This window comes from Aquarana catesbeiana, linkage group LG03 (genome assembly GCF_042186555.1).
Source record: "Aquarana catesbeiana isolate 2022-GZ linkage group LG03, ASM4218655v1, whole genome shotgun sequence".
Lineage (NCBI taxonomy): Eukaryota > Metazoa > Chordata > Amphibia > Anura > Ranidae > Aquarana > Aquarana catesbeiana.
Genome location: NC_133326.1, coordinates 718,429,470 through 718,456,677, shown reverse-complemented (window position 1 = coordinate 718,456,677; position 27,208 = coordinate 718,429,470). Strand labels below are relative to the sequence as shown.

At 43.3% G+C, this 27,208-nt stretch overlaps 1 protein-coding gene across 18 annotated transcripts in view; it reads right to left on the bottom strand.

The window, feature by feature from the left end:
- Positions 1 to 27,208, bottom strand: part of LOC141133709 (uncharacterized) — a 351,664-nt gene that overhangs the window by 111,388 nt on the left and 213,068 nt on the right. For 3 of the 18 annotated variants that reach the window (XM_073623216.1, XM_073623225.1, XM_073623219.1), the window contains exons 1-3: positions 25,964 to 26,094; positions 23,216 to 23,296; positions 17,562 to 17,672 (exon numbers count right to left, since the gene is read on the bottom strand). The exons of 14 other annotated variants lie outside the window; for them this stretch is intronic. In XM_073623216.1, coding sequence (XP_073479317.1) covers positions 17,562 to 17,672; positions 23,216 to 23,296; positions 25,964 to 25,997 — 226 coding nt within the window. In that variant the 5' untranslated portion in view covers positions 25,998 to 26,094. Of the gene's footprint in view, positions 1 to 17,561; positions 17,673 to 23,215; positions 23,338 to 25,963; positions 26,095 to 27,208 lie in introns of those variants that run through there. One more of the 18 variants, XM_073623223.1, reaches the window with a different exon arrangement.

Below are 27,208 nucleotides of genomic sequence, written 5' to 3'. Positions count from 1 at the left end.
TACTTGTATCGGTGCAACCCCAGTGATAACCCTTCCCTATGTTATCCAAAAAGCTTAAAAATAGATTTTTTGGCTGGAGCTACACTTAAAAAATGTACCTGTTCCAAATTACAAACAGATTCAACTTAAGAACAAACCTACAGTCCCTGTCTTGTTTGTAACATGGGGACCGCCTGTATACTGCTGTTCAGGGGCCCAATGCCTTTTTTTTTTTTTATTTGGGTGAGGGGTTACCCTTAACATCCATAACAGACCTAAAGAGCCTGGTAATGGGCTGGGGGGGCATGCCATTTTTCTCAATGATTTTCATCTATATTGCTGGGACCCGACAATACATTACAGCGGCAAGCAGTTTTAAATGACTTTTATTCCTTTAGAAATGTAATTTTTCAGCAGGGACTGTTCTAAACATATGCAAAAAATGGCTTTACAGCCAAACTATAGTCAACCCCCAGGTACGATATTTAAAGGAATATTTCACTTTTATTGTTTCACTTTAAGCATTATTAAAATCACTGCTCCCGAAAAAAACAGCCATATTTAAAACTTATTTTGCATTGATACATGTTCTCAGGGTCCCCAAACCCTTTTTATGACAATAACTTGCATATTAGCCTTTAAAATTAGCATGTTTGATTTTTCACATTCGGGTCCTATAGAATTTTGCGTGTTCGCACAAACTTTTTGTCAGTTTGCATGTTCTGCCGCGAACCGAACCGGGGGTGTTCGGCTCATCCCTAATTGTTTGATATTATTTGCACTTCCCTGTGTCATTATTGAGTTATGGCATGAGCACGACTGCAGGCGATAGCCACTTGGCCTGCTCACGGCCTTCTTTTTCTATTTAATATATCAGTCATGTAATTGTTACGCTGTTCTTATTACCAATAAAAACATTTTCAACCCTAAAACCTGCTGCAGCAAAACTGACATATATAAGGAAAAAAATGGAATTTAAATTTATTTTCCCGGCTGCAAGCTTTGTAAAGCTCTTTATTTTTTAAACAACAGCTTGGGGAGCCAGCCTATATGAGAAGGCCACATTTTAGTGCCTGTGCTTTCTCGCTGTCAGCTGAAGGAAAAAGATAAACATTGCCGGCAATACAAAAATGTAAAAAAAAAACGGCATGGGCCCCCTCACTCAATCCATACCAGGCCCTTTGGGTCTAGTATGGATTTTAAGGGGAACCCACTTCAATTTTTTTTTTTAAAAGGCATGGGGTCCCCTCCAAAATCCATATAGATTTTGAGGGGAACCTCCACGCCAATTTGTTTTTTTTATTCTGTGGGGTCCCCCCAAAATCCATACCTGACCCTTATCCGAGCATGCAGCCTGACAGGTCAGGCTCCTGAACCATACCAGGCTACATGCCCTCAACATGGGGGGGTACCCTGTCCCCATATTGATGGGGACAAGGGCCTCTTCCCCACAGATCCCGCCCCCCCATGTGAATAACTGTGGGGGGGGGGGGCGGGATCACACATATTGTTTTTTTTTTTTCAACTTAATAAAGGAATTGCCAAAAACTATGTTCCCCAATGTAGATCCATCATCAGTCATGACTCCCCACTCACCGTTGGACAGAGCTTTTTTTGTTTTTTTCGGGTGAGGCGTGGTTTCGTAATGATGATGATGGATCTACATCAGGGAACATTGTGTTTTTTATTTTTAGTAAAGGAATTGTCAAAAGCTGAGTGTGTGTTTCTATGTCTTTTTGACAATTTTTTGGTGAATGAATAGGAGTACAATGTACCCCATACTCATTCACATAAGGGGTGGGGCAAGATCTGGAGACCCCCTTGTTAAAGGGGGCTTTCAGATTCTGATATGCCCTCTGCCTGCAGACACCCACAACCACCACCCAGGGTTGTTGGGAAGAGGCCTTTGTCCCCATCAACATGGGGACAAGGTGTTCTGGGGTGGGGGGGCATAGCCCCCGGCCCCAAAGCACAGCATGCTGAGGGCAAGTGGCCTGGTATGTTTAGGGGGGTGGTGCTCGCCCGCCCGCCCTTTCCTAACCTGCCAGGCTGCATGCTTGGATAAGGGCCCGGTATAGATTCGGGGGGACCCCACTTAATTTGTTTAACATATTTGTATTGCTGGCAATGTTTTTTTTTTTCATTCAGCTGTCAGCGGGGAAGCCTGCTGAAATCTGATGACTCATCAATTGTTAAGAATTATAGTTGGGTGAATGGTTCGGGCTGAGCAAAAGTTTGGACTGAACATCGCCTGTTTGCCTGTTCACCCGTTTGGGCGAACACCCAAATTTGCAGGGTGCTCGGCTGGATGTTCACCCACCGAGTACCCCACAGTTCACTGCACACTGCACAGTGCATTCTAAGCCCTGATTGGGCAAAGCTTTGCCCAATCAGGGCACAGGGAGTAGCTGGTTGTTAAGAGCAGGGCTGGGAAGCTGGTCGCCGTATCCTTAACAACGGATATGTCATCAGCTGTCAGTGGGCTTCCCCACTGACAGCTAAATGAAAACAAAAACCCATTGGCGGCAATTGAAAACAGTGAAAAAAAATTGCGTTGGGGTCCCACCCTAAACCATACCAGGCCCTTCAGGTCTAAGGTGGATTTTAGGGGAACCCAACGCCAAAATTAAAAGAAACAAAAAAGGCATGCGGTCCCCCCCAAAATCCATACCAGACCCTTATCAGAGCATGCAGCTGGGCAGGCCAGGAAAGGGGGGGACAAACGAGCACCCCACCTCCTCCTGAACCTTACCAGGCCACATACCCTCAACAGGAGGGGGGTGCACTGCCCCCCACTCAAAGCACCTTGTCCCCATGTTTATGGGGAAAAGGGCCTCTTCCCAACAACCATGGGTGGTGGTTGTGGGGGTCTGCAGGCAGGGGGCTTATCGGAATCTGGAAACCCCCTTTAACAATTGGACCCCAAGATCCCACCTCCCCCCATGTGAATGAGTAACCCCTGCTCATTTACCAAAATTATCAAAATAAATAAAAACACTACATAGATTTTTGACAAGTACTTTTTTTTTAAATCTATACCAGACCCTTATCTGAGCATGCAGCCTGGTAGGCCAGGAAAGAGGGGGTAAGAAAGCGCCCCTCTTCTGAACCATACCAGGCCACATGCCCTCAACGTGGGGGGGGGTGCTTTGGGGCAGGGGGGCTCTGAAAAAAGAAAAAGCTCTGTCCACGACAAAGGCCAACCACCGACTTCCTGCTCCGCCGGCTGACAGTTCTTAAATAGGTAATGAGCAGGGTCACCTGGCATCGTCACCTGGTGGCACCGCCTCCCACAGCATGTAGTCGGTGGTTAGCCTTCACCGCAGGCGGAGCTTTTTTTTTTCTTTTTTTGGACCAGGCGGTTCAGTGGGCATTCTAATTGATGATGGATCTACATCGGGGAACATTGTTTTTTTATTTTCAACTAAAGGAATTGTCAAAAACTGTGTGTGCATTTTTATTTCTTTTCGACACTTTTTTTGGTGAATGAGTAGTGGTACAATGTACCACATAGTCATTCACATGGGGGAGGCGGGATCTGGGTGCCCTCTTGTTAAAGGGTGCTTCCAGATTCTGACAAGCCCCCTGCCCATAGACCCACCCCTGGTTGTGGGGAAGAGGACCTTGTCCCCATCAACATGGGGGCAAGGTGCTTTGGATTGGGGGCGGGCAGAGCCCCCCTGCTCCAAGGCACCCCCTATGTTGAGGGCATATGGCCTGGTATGGTTCAGGAGGGAGGGGCCGCTCACTCGCCCCCCCTTTCCTGGCATTCCAGGCTGCATGCTGGGATAAGGGTCTGGTATGGATTTTGGGGGGAACCCCACGCCATTTCTTTTAAAAACATTTGGTGTGGGGATTCCCCTCAAAATCCCTATCAGACCTATATATATATTCTTGTAATATTGACTACTAAATACACCACACATTTTAGCATCATTTTAATTTATATTTTGAGGTTCATTCTATAAATAACCTCAATGTTATTCATTTTAGGCATTTATATATATATATATATATATATATATATATATATATATATATATATATATATATATATATTAGAGCTGCACGATTCTGGCCAAAATGAGAATCAAAATTTTTTTGCTTAGAATAAAAAGATCACGATTCTCTCACGATTCTCGCGTAAAATCTTTCACATTATACAAAAAAAAAAGAATGTACTAACTTTACTGGTTAGATTGTTTTTTTTTTTTTAATTCGTTAAAGTAATTTTTTCCAAAAAAATTGCATTTGAAAGACTTCTGAGCAAATACAGTGTGACATAAAATATTGCAACAACCACCATTTTATTGTGTCTACTAAAAAAATATATGTTTCGGGGTTCTAAGTAATTTTCTAGCAAAAAAAATTATTTTAAAGCGGGATTCTGGCCGTAAAAAAAAAAAAAAATAAAAGTAAGCAGCTACAAACACTGTAGCTGCTGACTTTAAATAAGTACTTACCTGTCCTGGGTGCCCGCGATGTCGGCCGCCCGAGGCCCACCCGTCCCTCGGCTCTCGGGTCCTCCCGGCACCGCCATCCTAGGTAAGGGAAACAGGCAGTGATGCCTTGCGGCTTTACTGCCAGTTTCCTACTGCGCACGCGCGAGCGGCGCGGCGCTCTGTGAATGGCCCCATGCTGTTCTGGGAACACACACACAGTTCACTGAAGACAACGGGGCTGCTCACTGAGGAGCAGAACACGCCTCGGAATAGGAAAAGGCAGATTAGGAAGACTGCCTAGCAACAAGGGTTTAGGTAAGTTTAATATTTTTTTTTTTCAAATTTTTTTTTTTTTTTTTAGGATTTTTGGTGAATTTTTTTTTTCAGGGTGGCCCTCCACTTTAACTTGAAACCAACAAATGTCAGAAAAAGGTTTAGTGTTTAAGTGCTTAAACTTTTTTCACTTACACAGGAAGTCTATTCCATTGACAAATTGTTACAATGTTTATACTTAAGTTCAACTGATAAAGAATGTTTTGTTTCTTGGCAGACTGCCTGGTTTTTCTCTTCCTTTCTTTTGAGGGCTGTGGCTTCAGAAGAGCAGATAATTCTTTGCATAGAAAGAATTTTAGAAGAACTTTAGTCAATATTGCGATAACGACTCTTGGCGATTACTCACGATAACGATTCTTGACGATTAATTGTGCAGCTCTAATATATATATATATATATATATATATATATATAGCCCTCATTGGATCCCACCAATCTCAAAAACTTACGTCCAATCTCCTTACTCTCCTTCTCCTCCAAACTTCTTGAAAGACTGGTCTACATCCGACTAAGCGACCATCTGACCATGAATAAACTTCTAGATCCCCTCCAGTCCGGTTTTCGCCCTCAACACTCCACGGAAACTGCTCTCCTTAAACTCTCAAATGACCTACTAATGGCTAAAGCCAATGGACACTATTCTGTACTACTTCTCCTGGATCTCTCTGCTGCCTTTGACATAGTGGACCACCCCCTCCTCCTCAAAAAACTCCACTCCTTTGGTCTCCGTGACCTTACTCTTCGCTGGTTCTCATCCTACCTATCACACCGCTCCTTCAGTGTCACTTATAACTCTACTTCCTCCTCTCCTCTTCCTTTTTCCGTTGGGGTCCCCCAAGGTTCTGTTCTTGGACCTCTCCTTTTCTCAATCTACACCACCTCCTTGTGTCAGTTGATTGCCTCCCATGGCTTTCAATATCATCTCTACGCTGATGACACCCAAATCTATCTCTCCACCCCCCAGCTCTCTCCATCTGTCTCCTCACGCATTACCAACTTACTAGCAGACATATCAGCCTGGATGTCACATCACTACCTCAAACTCAACCTATCCAAAACCGAGCTCATGATATTTCCTCCCTCAGGTGCCACTTCCCCTGCTTTCCCTGTCAATATCAACGGCTCAACTATCAACCCATCTCCCACGCCAGGGTCCTAGGTGTAATCCTGGACTCTGAACTAACCTTTCGACCCCACATTCTATCACTATCCAAAGCTTGCCGCCTCAATCTCTGCAACATCTCCAAGATACGCCCCTTCCTAACCAATGTCACCACAAAGCTTCTAATCCACTCCCTGGTCATCTCCCGCCTCGACTACTGCAACTCCCTCCTCATTGGTTTACCTCTAAATAGGCTATCCCCACTTCAGTCCATCATGAACGCTGCTGCCAGGCTCATCCACCACACAAACCGCTCAGCGTCTGCTACACCCCTCTGCCAATCCTTCCATTGGCTGCCACTCAATCACCGAATTAAATTCAAGATACTAACTATAACTTACAAAGCCATCCACAACCTGGCCCCCAGCTACATCTCTAACCTAGTCACAAAATACCAACCTAATCGTTCTCTTCGCTCCTCCCAAGACCTCCTGCTCTCAAACTCCCTTGTCACCTCATCCCATGCTCGCCTTCAGGACTTCTCCAGAGCCCCCCCCATCCTCTGGAATGCTCTACCCCAATCCGTCCGATTTTCTCCTACTTTATCCACTTTCAGACGATCCCTGAAAACTCATCTCTTCAGAGAAGCCTATCTGGCCCCCACCTAACAACTGTACATTTATCTTCTCAATCAGCACATCACCCACAGTTATTACCTCTTGTATCTTTTGACCTTCCCTCTTAGATTGTAAGCTCTAAGGAGCAGGGCCCTCTGATTCCTACTGTATAAAAGTGTATTGTATTTGTACTGTCTACCCTCAAGTTGTAAAGCGCTACGTAAACTGTTGGCGCTATATAAATCCTGTATAATAATAATTATATATATATATATATATATATACATATATATATATATATATTTTTTTTTTTAATTTATCCGTATTCTAGCCCTGCGGATGGAGGCAATTCCCTGAAGTATGTTGGCTTTTCTTGGTCACGTAAGAATTACTGAGCAATTCTCCTAATAAATATTCACACAAAAATCACCCCAAAAATTTAACAGCTTTCACCCTCCCATTGTGACTTTATTTGATATGTAGACAGTGAATCTTGAATTTTGAAAGAACCATAGAAGTTACTTTCCCATCTCTGGTTGAACCTTGGGGTGAATGTTTGGATCCATCATTGTAAATAAAGTAAATATTTGGTGGTGTCTGCTCCAGCACTTTCAGGATTTAATTTACTTTTCTTTCTGCTCAAAATTCACAATTTGAAAGCTGCTGCATTGGACATGGTTTTTTACTTTTAATAGATTTTTAACTTTCATTACATAAGATAAACAGAACATAATATCGGCACGATATAGAACAAGACATTTAACATCGTAAATGGGTGGGATGTAAAACAAAGTATCAGCAACAAGGCCTTAACAGGTCTTTTGAGGCGCCAATGTGGGCTTAATGAAAGAAAATTGAGTCATAACCTCTGGCTTGCCGGTATTAAGCATTTGACATGCGGTATAAGAGAACAGTTGGTCGAGGGGGCCATACCTGACCCGGGGCACTCCTAATGGGTTCATCCTGTGCCCTGGCAAGGCCTCCCCCTCGCCAACACCTACCCGCCCCGAAGTCTTCTAGCTATCAAATAGGCAGAGTGAAAGTTGGCTTCAGTGTGTCTCCGAATCGTTATTATGAAGTCTACTAGGCCTTCAGTGTTGCCGATTAACTATAATTCGAACCAATTATGACATCCCCCCAAATCATACCAAACTAACATGGGTGATATCTGTGGGGGGGGGAGGAAGAGAAAGGGGGGGGAGAAGAGAAGGATAGGAAAAGGAGCACATGCCTAACATAAGCTTGAAGATTGAGGTGGATATGGTTTTTGAGCCTTCTTCTTCATCTCACTACAGCTGATGCTGTTCCTCAAGAATGTGCGAGGAATATCACTTGTCTAGTCCCCATTCACTACCTACACTCAGGCAGTCTTCACCCAAGAGACCATTGGTGGGTTTACCATCTTGCCCTGGTGACCCTTTAACGGGGCCATTAAGTCTGGGGGGGGATAATGATCTGCCTGATCATGTGACCACTGTGATTAGCTGCCTCTGAAGGAGAAGTTCAGCCATTTGCCCTCAGCAGATACTTTCATTTCTTACTGCTTATAACAAAAGTCACGTTTTATGTGACTTCCCCATTTTTAACCCATTTACTAGGCCACCCGATTACTTCTACAATCTGTCCAAGTGAGGCTTGATCGTGTCATTGCGACACCAGATCTGCCCGACAAATGAGTATAGTGGACCGAGCCTCTCTGCAACAGAGCATCATCCAACAGAGACTGGCCGGACTATCCTTTAATAAATCAAATGCTGATCCCACCGGGTGGCAGGCATAGGCACCAAACCATGTAAGTGCATCCTATATGGTTTTTATTGCGTTTTTTAAAGAAAATTACGGTTTTACACTATAGGTGCCCCACTTCTGTAATTTTTTTCCCCATCCATGCAGGATTATCCTAAGTACAGCTGACCATGGACTATATCATCTAGGGGTCTTTTCCCCACAAAGCGCAAATGTCCACTCTAGCGACAGGTGGTCAACGTCTAGGTGTGAGTGTACATCTTTGTGGGGCACCTCTTTTTGAACACTGAACATTGGAGCACGGAATATTTATCAATGCACAAGCACTTTAATTCACATATGTGGGACATTTATAATAATTGTTTGTTGGAGTCACTTATGTATGACTATTATGTTTATATTTTGTAGCAGTAAAGTGCAGTGTTTTATTATTTCATTATTTCAATCTGTCTAAGTGCTTGTCAGACTCTTTGTGACAGAAATAAAGTTACCGATCCTGTCACCAAAAATAGAGTTAAAAGCACAGCAAAATTCTGATTACGTTTTTTCCTAAATTTTAATATATTAATAATTATTTACCTGAAATGTGCCTTTGATTTTGCTGGTAAATCTGACAACTCGAGGAAGAGTCCGTTCTGTAGCCCAGCACTACTCTCCTTGCACCTCATAGTCCTCTCCTGTTCTGGAAGTGTCTAATTACTGTTTGTGCCAGCTCATTTCATCTGTCCTTCTCCCCACCTCAGTCTGAGTGTTCGGTTTGGATCAGAGAAGTCAGTGTGTGTCTGTGTGTGGGGGGACTGAGCGCTCCAGGGGGAAATCATTTGGTCCTGGTACCCGGACACTGACAGACAGGGGGGGGATGAATTTTTTAAAGGAGCAAAGAAAGGAAAGGTATCTAAAGGCATGGATCTGGGATTTGCTGCACAGTGGCATACACTGTGAATGTGGAATACCATTTTGAAGGGTGAATATTTCTGGTGAGTGCAACACCTATAGGGGAGCACCATAAGATGCACTAGCACAAAGGCATACACGATTGAAGAGCACCTGCCACTTTTTCCAAAAGATTTTGTTTATGTATTTAAAAGGATTGTGTAAATCTAAAAAAAAATTCACCAGAGCACTAGTGACTTTATTTAAGATTGCACAAATGCCACCATATGTCATATAAATTTAAAAAACTTTTTTATTAATTGCTAGATCTCTAGCCGGATTTAAAACACCAGCCATTTTACATATTTATATATTTTGTACCAGGGAAGGTTTATTTATTTATTTACATACCTATATTTCCTCTTTTTTCTTTTGCGGATACTTGCACTAGATTTGTGATATTGAGGTTGTTATTTCAATAGCAAAAAATTTTCCCCTTTGCCCTCTTTTCTAGATTAATTGCCTCTCTCCCCCCTTCCTCTTTACAAGACGTGTCAATGAAGCTTCCATTCATGTCTGTGTGCCCGGCACGGCAAAGACATCCATTTAGGATGGTTGGTGGGAGGCTGCCTTTTCCATCTGGCACCCACTCCCTTTTAGCCCTGGGTCAGTCTTTGCTGACAGTCTGCAGGGCAGGTTGCCATGCCGTTGGGACCTGTCCGCGGCGCGCCTCTCCGCGGCGCGACTGTATGACGTCCCTCCCTTGTGCGTTCCAGCCTGGCTCTCGCGCATGCGTGGGACATTGTTGGCGTTTGCGCTGTGTGGAGGCGGGGCGCAGCCAGGTCTCAGGGGGCCCGTCGCGGACCTCTGATTCAGGCACTCCCTCTCAGCTGTTTTCAGTGGAAAAACAGCCAGGGCTGAATGAGCAGAGCTTTATATAGCCCTGCTCCTTCATTATCCAGCATGGCTTCTGTGACGATGGTCTGAGGAAATCCTGGCTGTAACACACATCAGAGTAAGTCAATGACATCTCTTTCACTTTGTTACTTAAATCATGAGGGGCATTCCTCTGACCGATGTACTAACACACTGGTCTTGGTTTTTTCTTCCCCTCTTTTCTTATATATACATTTTAGTTACCTTCCTGTCTAACATTGTGAACATTGCGGTGTTGCCGGGGAGATTACCTTGACACCATTCATGCCATTGACTCTGACCATCTCACCTGCCAGTATATGCGGATTTGTCTACCCTATAGGTAGGTCTTTTATCCCCTGTATTCCTTATGGATTGCTTTTACCCTCTTTCCAACCCTGTGAATTGGTTTTGTGTGCTTTTTCTCTCAGGTCTGCACCTTGGACCCCAGCTCATATACAGTAGCTGCGCCCAGGCTAAGACGCGGTCTCTTTTGAATGCCAGTAGGGGACTCTTTTTAGTCCCCCTTTGACATGTCTTAGTTGCCACTTATACACATTATGGGCTAATCCATCAGGGCATTGCATGCGGGGAGCAGGACGCGAGGTTGCATATCGCTCATTTTAACTTTGTGGATGCTTAGGAATACAATTTAAGTGATCTTTTCTGATGTAATTGATCTGGGATAGAAACTGTTTGTATTTATATTGATTATTAATCATTGATACTTTACGTACCCCCAGATATCAATCTCTCCATAAAGAACCCTGATGAAGGAACTGCTTTCTCTGAAGCGCGTCGGTTCAAGGAGTCATATTGATTTACCACTCCATCGGCTTTTCAATTCTGTATTCATGTTTATATGCATCCATATATATATGTTTTTATATCTTCCTTTTTTGATATTCTTGTTTAAATAAATGATTTAAACGTATTCATTTTCTTTTGTGGTGGTGCCTCCAAAATCCCACATAGGGGTATCTTTCTTTGGTTCTAGTTAATTTGGGATGTGGCACACCCCTACCTAGGTTCCCCTGTCAGACTCTCCTTTCCTCTTTTGATGTTTTGGTAGCAAATACTAGTCCCCGCTCTCTCTGACAGAGGAATCTAGTTACTCAACAATTTTTTGTTGCACATTTATTTACTTTTTCTATTGTATAGTTTTTCTTGCTCCTTGGAGTATTTTATATACATATTCTTTGTAAGGGGGCATTGCAGGTTCTTCATCATGGCTAACTATACAGTCAGTGACTGGGATAGTCTTATGTCTGGATATCTCAAAGATTTTGGGAACAATGAACAAATATATTCTGAGTTAAACAGTTTATTTCTTAAACTCACTAAGGCCCTTGAGAAGAAATTATCCATGTTTTGGCACATTAGGTCCTTTCAGGATTATATCAAAGAGGATATTAATCCCCTGGGACTGAGAGTCCAGATTTTCCCCAACCTGGAAGGTTTGGATTCAGATTTTAAAACTGCATGGGAACTAATTATACGCACATGTTCCAAAGATATGAATTGCTCATTGTGGAATATGAAAAACGCTCTAGGGCTTTATATGTGGATATAGAGGCAACATGCCTACGGTTAAAAACTTTCAAAACACATAAATCTTTTGTAGATAGAGAAATAAAGCTTAAAAAGCACTTGGAGGTCTATAACAGAGACATCCTAACTAAAAAAGATGAGAAATTTAGTAGAGATAGAGGTGCCTTTGAGGAGAATCGTGGAGGCCAACATGGAGTGGAGGCCAACAACACAAAAAGAATAGAGGTTTTGGGAAACATAAAGATCATTATTCCGCTATATCTAACTCCTCTTCCAGTCTGTCTTCTGTTTCTTTACAGGTTCCACCTAAGAACAAGAAGGCCCCACATCCCAATCGAGGTGATAATCGCACACAGGGACAGAAAACCAACATTGATAATGCACTAGGGTGTTCTTCTTCAACTACCTTGGTTACAGGTAGAGTACCTGTTGTGGTGACGGGCTCAACTGTTCCTTCTTCTTTACCATCACAGGGAGCCTGTGGCAATTCCCCTCCAGTCACGAGATCCAGAACCACACAGGGGATGGACAGATCTGAATCTGCCCCTTTAGTGGAAGCTGCCCCTTTAGTTAAACAAACTTCTCAACAAGATCTAAGTGAAGTCAAGGGAGTTCAATCCCAAGACATAGTTGGGGGATCTGACACATCTCTCAACATCATTAACCTTTCTTCCCATATTCTCACGGACACTGAAACACGGGTCCTTTAAAAGGGCCTAGGTTTCTGTCCCAATGAGAATTTGGATAAATTTGAGATAGTCAAAGATTTGGACTTATTTTGAAAAATATGTATCAAAAATCCCAGGGGGCCATCGATCTTACGCCCAAGGAAAATCAAGCCATAGATCATTTGGTATCGCTTTTGGAAGAGAGCGACACGACTGATCTTATAGATCGTATCGACCTTCCCATGGTACTCTCTCTTCCAGTTACTGAGGGGCAGACACAGGGATCTGCTAAGAATTCAAAACTTAAGAAGAAATCGGTATCATTTCCACCTCCCAGGTCTAAGCCCAATATTTCTGCCTTTTTGAGACTGGTCAATACGGAAATCGACAAACTCTCCATTCGACCACCTAAACTGACCAATATCAATACATCTGAAAAACAGACATTAAAACAGCTCAGCGAGAATACTTCAATAACCATTAAGCCAGCTGACAAAGGGGGCAACATTGTCCTTATGGACAATGCCCAATATACCTCTATGTGCCTAAAGATTCTGTCGAACAAGAACTGGTATCAGAAGATCACCAGGGATATTGTAAATAGATTCAACCAAGAATATTACTCGCTGATTGACTCAGCTTATGCCAACAAGGTAATTAACAAAACCATTTGGGAATACATTAGAACTAAATTTCCAGTGGTTCCAACCTTCTACTCCTTGCCCAAAGTCCACAAAGACAAACTTAATCCGACAGGCAGACCTATTATATCAGGGAAGGGTTCTATTAGTGAAAATGCTAGTAGACTTATTGATGAGTATTTGAAACCCCATATTACCTGCTTACGATCTTATGTCAAGGACACGATTCATTTTTTGAAGATCATTGAAAACTTAACCATATCAACTAATGCCTATCTGGTCACTATAGATGTAGAAGCCCTTTATAGCTCCATCCCCCATACCAAGGGATTGGCCGCTATAAAACATGCCATCTATCAGAGAGGAGATACTGACTGGGGGTACAATGAATTTATTTTGTCAATATTGGAGTACATTCTGTACCACAATGTTTTCATATTTGATGGTTCCCACTTCCTCCAGGTACAGGGCATGGCAATGGGGACATGCTGTGCCCCATTCTACACCAACCTGTACCTGGGGGAGTGGGAAAACATACTTTTCAGTGACGAAGCTTCATCGATCTACACGGACCATTTTTTAGTATGGTTCCGGTATATAGATGATATCTTTACCATTTGGGATGGCCCCTTGGAACTTTTGCATGAATGTCTCGGTAAGATAAATAACAACCAATTCAATCTCACTTTCACCATGGCTTGGGATCTCAATGAGATCTCTTTTTTGGATGTACTAGTATCAAGGGGTGAGAATTGTGCTCTTTGCAGCGGCCTTTTTCGCAAGGCTACTGTGGGGAACACCATATTACATGCCTCAAGTTTCCATCCCCAAAGTCTAATTAGATCTATACCGTACAGTCAGTACCTTAGGGTACGAAGAAACTGTACCCACGATGAGACGTTTAAGATTGAGGCCAACAACTTACGTGAGAGATTCCTGGGGGTACTTTACGTACCCCCAGATATCAATCTCTCCATAAAGAACCCTGACGAAGGAACTGCTTTCTCTGAAAAGTGTCGGTTCAAGGAGTCATATTGATTTACCACTCCATCGGTTTTTCAATTCTGTATTCATGTTTATATGCATCCATATATATATATATATATTTTATATCTTCCTTTTTTGATATTCTTGCTTAAATAAATTATTTAAACTTATTCATTTTCTTTTGTGGTAGTGCCTTCAAAATCCCACATAGGGGTATCTTTCTTTGGTTCTATTTATCTATTTATATACCAGGCAACATTTGGGTCTAAAGCCACTTGTTAGATTGTGATATTGGAGCACTCGGTGTCTTGGTTAAAGGGTTGTTATCCTGATATGAATACCTGAGTGGCAAATACTTTCATTGCCTGGTCTAAAGGACTGGTTCTCTTAGGGTATACTCATGTTTTACAGTCTTCCTGTTGTTTCTATAGCATTTTTTGGGGTTCTTGGCTCCCTCCTATACAGGTCTCTCTTATGGATGGCCTACTTGAGGTCTGTTCTACTTTTGTTTTCTTGACCATCTCTCTGTGGTGCCTCTTCATTGTCCCTCGTCCTACTGCCTGGATGTGTGCAGGTGGTGTGCATTCCAGCTTGGACCTCACATAGTGGACTGTCAAATGCTATGAGCAGAAGTGTATTTCCGGTGGCTTTCTGCTTTCCTCACTGGTTGCGTTTGCCCAATCTGGGCTTGTTTGAAAGTGGTTGCAAACCCTTACATATACCCAGTGAAGTGACTGGTTTCAGGTGATACAAAGAGTTGAAACAATTCCTCCTACATAGGTTGTACCTGTTTATCTCCAGTCTCCTCTTCTCTCTTCTCTATTCTCTACATCCATTCAAAGTGTCATGTTTATGAAGCTTGTCTGAGAGTTCAGAAAACAGGGGGCAAGGAGCTGAAGTTACACACTGAAAAGCTCAATGAGAGGTGATTGGATCCCCCCCTTTGCACAGCACTCAGGAACAGAGCTGAGGCTGTCAATCACAGGCTGTGTGCTGGAGATCCCTCCCCTGTAACTTTTTTTCTTTTGGTGTCAGGAAAACATGTCAGAAGTGATTCATGTTGATAGCAGTGGAACACAGCAGCAGACAGAAATTACACTCAGTGCTCTTAATTGAGACAAGTACACATTAAAGAGGGATATGCATTGTTCATATTTCATGTCTGTGATTTACAACCACTTTAAAGCACCAGGTCAGCAGTGTTTGTTTTTATGAGCTCTCTCCTTGGCCGCTCTTGCGATTGATGGGTTTTAATGCTTTAAGGTGTCCTTGATGTCTCTCCCCATCTAAGCTTGCTCACTGCACTCAGGGTAGATGTTGCTCCTTCTCTTCCTGCCATTCCCTGTCTTCCACTACTGGCCCCTAGCTTCCAGTCTGTTGGCCTCTGGCTTTGTCTGATTTTTTTCTGGTAGGTGCTTCTCTTTCTTTCCCTGTTTAGGGAGGCTGTGGGATTCTTGGCCTTGTGTTTCTGGTAAACTCATTAGGTTCACTATGAGTCCTCCCAGCCCTGATCACCCAGCATGAAAGTCATCTGTAAAGTAGGATGCATTGTAATGTTTCTCAGGTGCCTTTAAACAAGCAGGGCTCATTGAGATATTCTCTCTGAATTAGAGGAAGAACTCAGAGCCCAAGCCAATGGACTTTAAGAAGGCCAAGTTTTAGCACTGCCAGCCTTCTTCTTCATCTCACTACAGCCGATGCTGTTCCATGCTGTTCCACTAGAATGTGGGAGGAATATCACTTGTATAGTCCCCATTCACTACCTACACTCAGGCAGTCTTCACCCAAGAGACCATTGGTGGGTTTGCCATCTAAAAACATTTGCCTGAGTAGGGTAACAGGAGATAAAGAAGTTGAATGGCAGAAACTGAAGTTATTCATCAGGCAAGCAAATGAGTAGAGTGCTCATTGAGACAGTCTCTCCTTATTAGAGGAAGAACTCAAAGTCCAAGCTTAAGGACTCCTAAGGACTGCAAGAAGACCAGGTCTTAGCACCCCCAGCATTCTTCTTCTTCTCAATCTAACTGATGCTGTTCCTCAAGAATATGCAAGGAATTTATTTGTGTACTCCCCATTCCTTCCTTACACTCAAGCAGTCCTCACCCAAGAGAGCATTGTTGGTTTGTCCATCTAAAAAACGTGTGCCTGAGGGAGATAGCAGGAGAGAAGGATGCTGAATGGCAGAGAGTGAAATCATTTGTCAGACAGTCGGTTGAGGAGAGTATGCAGGACTTTAAGTTTAAAAAGAATCAATGAAAAATACAAATAAATAAATAATAAAATGAAGCCATGTTGGGAGTAGAAGGGGTCCTTCCCTGCATCAAGACACTTTAGAAGGAGACAAGAGCCCAGAAGAAAGGGAGCTGGAACCATTAAATTTACATTTTTAGATCTTTTCTTTTGTGACAGCAATCAAAAAGGCTATTGATTGGGAGCAGGAGGTGGCAGATCCTACTTTGAAGCAGAGGAAATATTTTCTTACCTTAAGAAAGAGTTACCCATCTTTCTGCTTCATGGAATGGGTTTCCATGGCTGATTAGCTGCATCCAAGCCTTACATCACCAAATGCAATGCAAAGCGCCAGATGCAATGGTGTAAAGTACACTGCCACTGGACACTAGAGCAGTGGTGACGTGTTCTCTGAAGTGACGAATCACACTTCTCTGTCTGGAAATCCGATGGATGTGTCTGAATTTGGTGGTTGCCAGAAGAACAGTACTTGCCTGACTGCTTTGTGCCAAGTGTATAGCTTGGTGGAGGGGGGATTATGGTGTGGGGTTGTTTTTCAGGGGTTGGGATTGGCCCCTTAGTTCCAGTGAAGGTGCCTCTTAAGGCGTCAGCATACCAAGACATTTTGGACAATTTCATGCTCCCAACTTTGTGGGAACAGTTTGGGTATGGCCCCTTCCTGCTCCAACATGACAGCGCACCAGTGCACGAGGTTGGGGTGGAGGAACTTGACTGTCCTGACCTCAACCTGAAAGAATACCTTTGGGATGAATTTTAGAGTGGAGATTGCGAGCCAGGCCTTCTCATCCAACATCAGTGCCTGACCTCACAAATGTGCCTCTAGAAGAACGGTCAAACATTCCCATAGACACACTCCTAAACCTTGTGGACAGCCTTCCCAGAAGAGTTGAAGCTGTTATAGCTGCAAAAGGTTGGACCACCTCAATATTGAACCCTATGGACTAAGGCTGCGATGCCATTAAATTTCATGTGTGTGTAAAGGCAGGCATCCCAATACTTTTAGCAATATAGTATAAGCCGGGTGTGGTGTGCAATGTCTCTCCCCTTATATCTGCTGCATTCCCTGAACCCTACATTACCTGCATGTCCTTTCATTAACATCCCCCACATCATTTCCCCTTATATCCATGGTTTTCCTTTACATCCTCGGCATTCCTTTCCCCCTTCAATTGTCTTTTTGGATATAGTCATTAGTGTTCAGAGGTGAACACACCAGGGGAGCACAATAAGGAAAAGTTATCACAATTTTGACATTTCAAGACTTGGTGCTGCCTCTTCTAGCCTTTCTGCCCTAGGTGCTGACCTCCAAGGTGCCATTACAGAACATACATCCCTGTCTGCCTGCTGAAGAGCAAAACAATGAGTTTAAACCAATATTCTGATAATACATGTGTCCTTTCTTTTTAATGCAATCACAAGAATTTAAATGATAATTACAGTATAATAGAGATACTCACAGTAATTGAACAGGACACCGGTGAGGATGAACAAAATCAGGAAAGCCAATATTAGGAGGACCCCCAGGATCAGTAGCACCCGGTACTTTCTACTCCTGGCAGCAAGAATCTCTACAGATAGAGAGGATAGTGAATAATCCTGCATGTATCAGCCGATATAATAATCCTCCAGAATTCTTATCTCACATAAAGACATTTTATATTCATACCAGATCATCTGTGTGCTCCACCTCACCATACAAATCTCTTATATTAGGTTATTCTGCTGATTGAATGTGACATTGATGTGATATTCTGCTGATTTATGGATCTTCTATAACTGTATATACAGGGCTCAAAATTTTAAGTCCCGAGCTACTAGACAGTCCTCAAGTGTTACTCGCCACCAGTTGCCCCACCCAACCCCTAACCTGCCCCGCCCCTAATTCTAACCCTAAACATGCCCTCATAAATTATCTCTTAAAATTACACTTAAATGTATAATGCAGAATTAAGTTATAAAAATAAATTTTAACAACAACTTTATCTGTGCCCACCAATGCAGCCTGTCCGTATCCACCATTGCAGCCTGCCCGTGTCCACCAATGAAGCCTGCACGTGTCCAACAATGCAGTCTGCCTGAGTCCAACAATGTAGCATGCCCATGTCCACCAATGCAGCCTGCCCGTGCCCACCAATGCAGTGTGCCCGTATCCACCATTGCAGCCTGCCCGTGTCCACCAATGCAGCCTGCCCGTGTCCACCATTGCAGCCTGCCTGTGTCCATAAATGCAGTCTGCCTGTGTCCACCAATGCAGCATGCCCATGTCCACCAATGCAGCCTGCCCATGTCCACCATTGCAGCCTGCCCGTGTCCACCATTGCAGCCTGTGCCTAAAAATGCAGCCTGTGTCCACCAATGCAGCCTGCCCATGTCCACCAATGCAGCATGCCCATGTCCACCAATGCAGCCTGCCCGTGTCCACCAATGCAGTCTGCCTGTGTCCACCAATGCAGCCTGCCTGTGTCCACCAATGCAGCCTGCGCCTAAAAATGCAGCCTGGCCTACCAATGCAGCCTGTGTCCACCAATGCAGCCTGTGCCTGACAATGCAGCCTGTGTCCACCAATGCAGCCTGTGTCCACCAATGCAGCCTACCTGTGCAGGGGAAGAGAGGAGAGGAATTGCTTATCAGAGCGCCGAGGAACATCACAGCTTTCATTTCAATTGCAGTATGTTCTCGACACTCGCTGCCACATACAGCCCGGGAACTTTGATACACGTCCCGGGATTTGATGGGAGATTTGTCTATCAAAGTCCCTGGACAAGGAGGAGGGGCTGTAAGTGACAGCAAGTGCGGGGAACACACAGCAATTGAAATGAAACCTCAGCACTCTGATCATCCGGCCGCCTGCTCTCTTCTCTCTTCCCCTCCGCAATCGCTGGGAGAACGGCTCCCATACAACTCCACCTGCCAGTGGTGCTCGCCCCCCCCCCCTGCTTCCAAGCAACCATAGCTCGCCAGCCCTCAAATTCCACTCGCAAAATGCGAGCAGGCGAGTGGAATTTTTGAAGGCTGGTATATACAATATCTACAGTATATTACATCTTATTGTATCATATAATAGTCTTCTACTATAACTGTATATATCTATATCACATTAGACATGCGCAGAACGGAAACATTTGTTTTATTTCGTATAGATTTATTATGTTACTAGTTTTGTTTCGCTGATTCGTTTCGGAATTTGTTTAGTTTAGTTTCATTTTATTTTGTTTTCTAATGAATTCCGAATTTTAAGAACGATTCAAATTCGGATCGGTCGAAAAATTGTCGACCGATTCAAATTCTGTGTGAAGAATAGCTGGTTGTTAATGAGTGGTCTGGGAAGCCGGCCATGTCAATAACAACCGATGACTCATCAGCTGTCAACTATTTTTTTCCCACTGATAGCTGAAATATAAACAAAAGAATGGTGGAAATGAAAAATGCAGAAAATCTATACCAGGCCCTTTTGGGTCTGGAATGGATATTAAAAGGAATTCAACCCCAAAGATAGGAAAAGGCGTAAGGTCCCCCCCAAAAACCAGACTCTTATCTGAGCATGGGGGGGTGCTTTGGGGCAGGGGGGCCCTGCACTCCCAAAGCACCTTGTCCCCATGTTGATGGACACAGGGACCTCTCTCTTCCCTACAACCCTGGCCAGTAGTTGTGGGGGTCTGCGGGCCGGGGGCTTACTGGAATCTGTAAGCCCCCTTTACCAAGGGGCCCCCCAGATCCCCCCCCATGTGACTGAGTAGGGGATACACAGTACCCCTACTCATTCACCAAAAAAGTGTAAAATGTAAATAAAAACACAACACAAGTTTTTGACAATTCCCTTATTAAAAAATCTAAAATCTAAATAAATGTCCCCCAACGTAGATCCATCATCAATCAAATCGGCCACCACCATGCCAACCCAAAAAAGAAACCTCCAGTCCCGACAAAGGCTCCCGCCATTTGACAGCTCCACTATCTGACAGTTTTTAAACAACTAAGGGGTGGGGCCACCCAATGACATCACCGGGTGACCCCGCCCCTTGCAATGTCATTGACTTGGGCATGTTAGGTCGGTGATGTCAGAAGGGGTCACTGGGGGCGGGTGGCCCTGCCCTTTAGTTATTTAGGAAACTGTCAGATTGCGGGGGCCAGGAACTGGGGGCCCCTTGTTAAAGGGGGCTTCCAGATTCCGATAAGCCCCCTGCCCACAGATCCCCAAGGCCAGGGTTGTGGGAAGTGTTTGTCTCCATCAACATGGGTAAAAGGTGCTTTGGGGTAGGGGGGCACCCCCCCGCCCCAAAGCACCCACACCATGTTCAGGGCATGTGGCCCCCTTTCCTGGCCTGACAGGCTGCATGCTCGGATAAGGGTCTGGTATGGATTTTGGGGGGACCCCATGCATTTAAAAAAATAAAAGTTCCCCCTTAAAATCCATACCAGATCCTAAGGTTGATGGGGACAAGGACCTCTTCCCCACAACCCTGGCACGGTGGTTGTTGTGGTGTGGGGGGTTACTTATTGGAATCTGGAAGCCCCCTTTGGTCCCCAGATCCCACCCTCCCATGTGAATGAGTAAAAAAAGTAAAAAAAAAAGTGAATAAAAATACAGCCTTTATTAAGTCCTTTATGAAAAACAAAAAAAACAATGTCCCCCAAAGTAGATCCAACGTCAATCGAGATGCCCACCGCTACTGCCACTCCCGCCCCCTTGTGATGTCATTGACCCATCATGATCATGTCGATGATATCACAGGGGGCAGGGTCACCCAGTAACATTATCTGGTGGTCCCTGCTCCTTAGTTATTTAAGAATTGTCAGACTGCAGAGCTGTCGGATGGCAGGAGCCTTCGTCGGGATCAGAGGGTTTTTTTGGGTCGGCGGTGGTGGCGGGCATCATGATTCACATTGCATCTACTTCGGGGGACATTTATTTTTGGGGTTTTTTGTTTTTTTTTTATGAGGAATTGTCAAAACTGTCTGTTTTTATTTATTTTTTACACTTTTTTGGTGAATGATTACGGGTAAAAGGGGGCTTCCTGAATTCTGATAAGCGCCCTTCCCCCAGACCCCCACAACCACTGGTCAAGGTTGTGGGGAAGAGGCCCTTGTCTCCATCAACATGGGGACAAGGTGCTTTGGGGTGAGGGGCAGAGCCCCCCTGCCCCAAAGCACCCTGCCTATGTTGAGGGAATGTGGCCTAATATGGTTCAGGAGGGGGGTTTCACTTGCTTGTCCCCCCTTTCCTGGACTGCCAGGCTGCATGATCGGATAAGGGTCTGGTATGGATTTTGGGGGGACCTCACGCAGTTTTTTTTAAATATTGGTGTGGGGTTACCCTTAAAATCCATACAAGACCTAGGGGGATTTTGGGGGGACCCCCACGCTTTTTTTGTTTGTTTTGTTTTTACAGCCATTTGTTTTGTTTACTTTCTGCTACTGTTGATGGGGACAAGGGCCTTTTTTCCCTCAACCCTGGTCCGGTGGTTGTGGGGGTGCGGGGGTGACTTATCAGAAACTTAACAAGGGGGCCCCCAGGTTCTGCCCCTTCCCCATGTGAATGAATAGGGGTACTATGTACCCCCACTCATGCACCAAAAAGTGTAAAAAGAAAATAAAAACACAACAGTTTTGACAAGTCTTTATTAAAAAATAAATAAATAAATGCCCTCAAAGTAGATCGAACATCAATCACGATGCCCGCCAGCTACCACGACCTAAAAAAACAACAACTTTTCATCCGATGAAAGGCTCCCACCGTCTGACAGCTCTGTTGTCTGACAGTTGGGCGGGGCCACCCAATGGTGTCATTAACCCAGCATGCCTCAGTCAATGATGTCACGGGGATGGTAGGGTCACCCAATGGCATCGGGTGGCCCCACCCCTTAGTTATTTAAGAACTGTCAGACAGTAGGAGCCTTTGTCGTGACCGGAGGTTTTTTTGTTCAGGTTGGTGGTGGTGGCGGGTGTCGTGATTGACTATAGAGCTACGCCAGGGGACATTTATTTCAATTTTTTACTAAAGGTCAGAAACTTGTTTTGTGTTTTTATTTATTTTTTACACTTTTTTGGTGAATGAGTAAGGGTACAGTGTACCCGATACCCATTCCCATGGGGGGGGCAGGATATGGGAGCCCCCTTGTTAAAGGGGGTTACAGATTCTGATAAGCCCCCTGCCTGCAGACCCCCACAACGACCATCCAGGGTTGTGGGGAAGAGGCCCTTGTCTCCATCAACATTGGGACAAGGTGCTTTGGGGGCTTTTTTCTGCATTTTTCATTGCCGGAATTCTTTTGTTTACATTCATCTGTCAGTGGGGAAGCCCGCTGACAGCTGATGACTCTTCAGGTGTTAAGGACATATCAGCCAGCTTCCTGGCCCTCTCCTTAAAAACCAGCTATACTTCACGCAGAATTCAAGCTGGTCGATCATTTTTTGACCAATCCAAATTCAAATCGTTCTGAAAATGTGGAATTTGTTACAAAACGAATATTTGAAATGTGTCATAAATTCATCTGAATACATCCGAATTGCCGAATAACCAAAATTTCATCCAAATTTATATTCGGACCGAAACAAATTGCATGTGTCTATATCACATCCTATTATATCATATAATTATCTTATACTATAACTCTATATATCTACAGCATATATCACATCCTATTATATCATACAGTATATCATATTTAGTTGTGAAATTTATAGTGAAGCATGGCTGGCAACCAATGAGCTTCTGGCTTTTATTACCTCTATACAGACATAGTAAGAGGTGATATCTGATTGGTTGCTCTGGTTTATAGATCCAGTATAGCAGTATTAGTATTAGTAGACATGTGTCCTATAAATGGAGACTCGGGTCCTCAGTTGTCTATAATGGATGAAGATGGAAGATCCCCTTATTACCCTGTTTCCCCGAAAATAAGACCTAGCGTGGTTGTCGGTGATGGCTGCAATGTAAGCCCTACCCCCCAAATAAGCCCTACCCTGTTTCCCTGGAAATAAGCCCTACCCTGGAAAGAAGACCTACAAGGACTTTAACTAGGGCTTTTTTGGGGGGTAGGGCTTATATTGCAGCCATCACCGACAATCACGCTAGGTCTTATTTTCGGGAAAACAGGGTATAATAACTTACCTTTGGCTTTTTCTGTTTTGGTCCTCTTCTTTACATCCAGATCACACATATTGATACATGTATTTTCCTCATTTGGTTGATCTATAGAGGAACAGAGACCTTCATGTGAAGACTTACAGGTTCTGCAGAGGATATTCAAAGAATGCAATTCAGATATAATGGAGCTCTGTGAATGTAATGCTTCTTCCCTCAGATGTCAGCTCTGCTCTCACTCAGCACTGACCATGTTTAAACCTTATGCTGCTAGCATTAGTAAATAGATAGAAATTACTATTTTATCTTGTTTTAACTTTTATTTATTTATTTTTTTTTTACAATTTCTTTAGTTACATCCTGGTTTCTGGAGTAGAATTTTTTTTTAACCACTTTACTTTCTGGCATCATCCCGGTATAACCATGGCATACCAAGGACATCCATTTATGTTCCTTTGGGCGGCAAGTGGTTAAACAGCCTGAAGGCTGCTTTGTCAGCCGCATCAAACTGGTAAGCGCACACTTCACCTGGGGTGTGGAGCAGGCACTTACCACTGATCATAAGAGGTATCCACTGCCACTTATTACGCACCGTGGATATACAGGTGAAACTCAAAAAATTAGAATATCGTACAAATGTTCATTTATTTCACTAATGCAACTTTAAAGGCCTCTGTCTCCTCTCCATTCATCTTCAGTACAGCTGAGGCTATTGAGAAAAGTGCTGGGGAATCTGTGTCCTCATTCCCTTTCTCTGTCTCAAAAAGGTTGATGTCAGGGGTCTGTTAAGGCCCCTGATATCTCACCAAAGCCACCCGCAACAGGGCTAATAAAAAAAAGAGAATTGTCATAAATACATATTGAAAAGATTAAATTGTATAAAAAATAAAATAAAAAACACACTGACACTGTCCACTCCCCCACCCCAAAAAAAATAAAGAAAAAAAAGAAAAAAAAAGAAAGCATTGTAAAAAAACAAAAAACAAAAAAAGAATTGTAATAAATAAATATTGAAAAGGTTAAATTGTAAAAATAATAAAAAATAAGAAACACACTAACACTGTCCACTCCCCCCCCCCAAAAAAAAGAAATCATTGTAAAAAAAAAATGTAAAAAAAATTAAAAATATATAAATTTTAACCACTTCAGCCCCGGAGGATTTGGCTGGCCAAAGACCAGAGCACTTTCTGCGATTTGGCACTGCGTCACTTTAACTGACAATTGTGCAGTAGTGCGACGTGGATCCCAAACAAAATTGATGTCCTTTTTTTTACCACAAATATAGCTTTCTTTTGGTGGTATTTGATCACCTCTGCGCTTTTTATTTTTTGCGATATAAACAAAAAAAGAGCGACAATTTTGAAAAAAAAAAGCAATATTTTTTACTTTTTGATAAATTAAATATCCCCAAAAAATATATAAAAAAACATTTGTTTTCCTCAGTTTAGGCCGATACGTATACTTCTACATATTTTTGGTAAAAAAAAATCGCAATGAGCGTTTATTGATTGGTTTGTGCAAAAGTTATAGCGTCTACAAAATAGGGGATAGATTTATGGCATTTTTATTAATATATATATATTTTTTTTACTAGTAATGGCGACGATCAGTGATTTTTATCATGACTGTGACATAATGGTGGACAGATCGGACACTTTTGGCGCTATCTTGGGACCATTCACATTTATACAGCAATCAGTGAGATTAAAAATGCATTGATTACCCTATACAGGATATTCCAATGACTAGCACAAGGCTAATCCACACATTCCTCAGCTCCATTCATTGGGCAATGGCCTTCAATTGGTGCTCCACTATGGTACATTGGCCACAAATTCTCAACCGCATGATGAACATCGAACTTTCTGAAAGAATTCACCACACGTTATATGACTCTGTGCCACTTTATAAAAAAATGGACTCTCTGGGACACCACCTCTCTGATTTAGAAAAATTTCTATTTTATTTTCTTCACCTCCTCTTCTTAACATATACGTAATTGTCCTTCTCTCTCTCCCCTCCACGACAATACTCTTGACTGGCCTGATTATGACACTGTGCATCTTTTTCATCTGACTATCATGATCATAATCCTTTTTTATTTCCTGTACAACATTCACTGTTAAAGATATTTGTATACATACCTGTACCATCATTGTAATTGTTTTATACCTTGACCTATTTCATAATAAGAATCATTTGTAAACAAAAAAAAATGCATTGATTACTGTGTAAATGTGACTGTCACTAGGCAGAACAGGGAAATGCTTGTTTACATCAGCATTTCCCCGTTCTTCCTCTCCGTGAGATGATCGTGGGTATCCCCACGGACATCGAGTCTGCGGGACCCGCGGTCGGACTCACGGAGCTTGCGGCGGGGACGCGAGTGCGCCGCCGGCAGTGTGCATGCGCTTGCTATCCAGGCCCCGCGAGATCATGTAATATAACGTGATTTTGCGCAGCAGAGCCAACCTGCTGCAGTAAAACTGAGGTTGCTGGTCCGCAAACGGTTAAAAAATAAAATTGTAAAAAAATAAAATAAAACTAAAGACTATGGACACAGTCCATGTGTCATCAGGGCTGAATTTTAGTGCCACTGTCACATGACATTAAAAAAAGTATTGGTAATCGGTATCAGCGAGTACTTAAAAAAGTATCGGTACTCGTCTTAAAAAAGTGGTATCGGGACAACCCTAGTAAATAATACTAAATATTATATTTTGTCAGGGTTCCTGCCTCCCTCAATATTCATCAGTTATCATGTTCTCCACCTACCTGGCTCCATCTCCAGATTTTCAGTTCCCCTCATTGCACGCTGTGAACAACCTCAATTCTGTGCGATCTGCGTCTCCAACATCTGCTGTTGCTTCATTTATAGTGTTCCTATAGGAAGATGTTGCCTCATTCTGTATTCAGATTTTAGGAACTTACAAATGCCACAATGAAGGGGAAGTGTGTGGAGTTCTGTAAAATTCTGTCTACCATTACCGCACAAAAATTTGTGCCATGAATAGGATATTTCATCTCAGCGAGTTCTGATTTTAGAATACATTGGTGTGCGTTACTTACCATCAAATATTACATTTGAGATGGACATAAATTGTTTGTTCAAGAGTGGACCATCACTTACACTGGTCTTCTGGGGGGGGGTAAGTGACAGAGGAGACACAATCATGGTGGACGATGGAGTGGAGAGAGGAGATATCAGCCTGGCTGGATAAGAAGGGGTGTTGCATGTGAACTCCCTGTTATAACAGGCCAGATGCCCTTGACATGGGGAGGGTACCTTGCCAGGGAGGACCCCCTGGCAAAGCATCTTGCTTCCATGTTAATAAGGACAAAGGTCTCTTCACCACATCCCTGACTTATTCATGGACTCTGATTGGTTTATAATAGACATGGGCAGAATACCTCCCTGTTTGGTTCACAGCAGTGCTCCCCGAACAGGGGAAAAGTTCTAACTTGAACAGCGAACCCCATTGGGGTCTATGGAAACCAAGCAAGAAAAATCTAAAGTGCCCATTTTGAAGGCTTATATGCAAGTAATTGGCCATAAAAGGGGTATGGGAGTCCGGGTACTGCCCTGGGGGACATGTATCAAGACATTTTTTTTTAAACAATAGTTTTTTTCAGGAGCAGTCATTTTAATGATGCTTAACCACTTGCCGACTCCCTTACGAACATATACGTCGGCAGAATGGCTCATGTGGGCAAAGCAACGTACCCGCGGACTCGATGTCCGCCGGTGTCCCACGATCATGTCACAGAGCTGCAAAACGGGGAGATGCCTTTGTAAACAAGGCATTTCCCTATTCTGCCTAGTGACAGGAGAGTAATCTACTGCTCCCTGTGATCTGGAACAGTGATCTCTGTCGTGTCACTCATAGCTCATCACCCCCACAGTTAGAATCACTCCATAATGATGTGGATCCATATAAGAACACATAAAGAACACGGAGGAAAAATAGGAGTGTTTTAAGAGCATACTAAATAAAGATATTGGTCAGTGCATTCCAATGG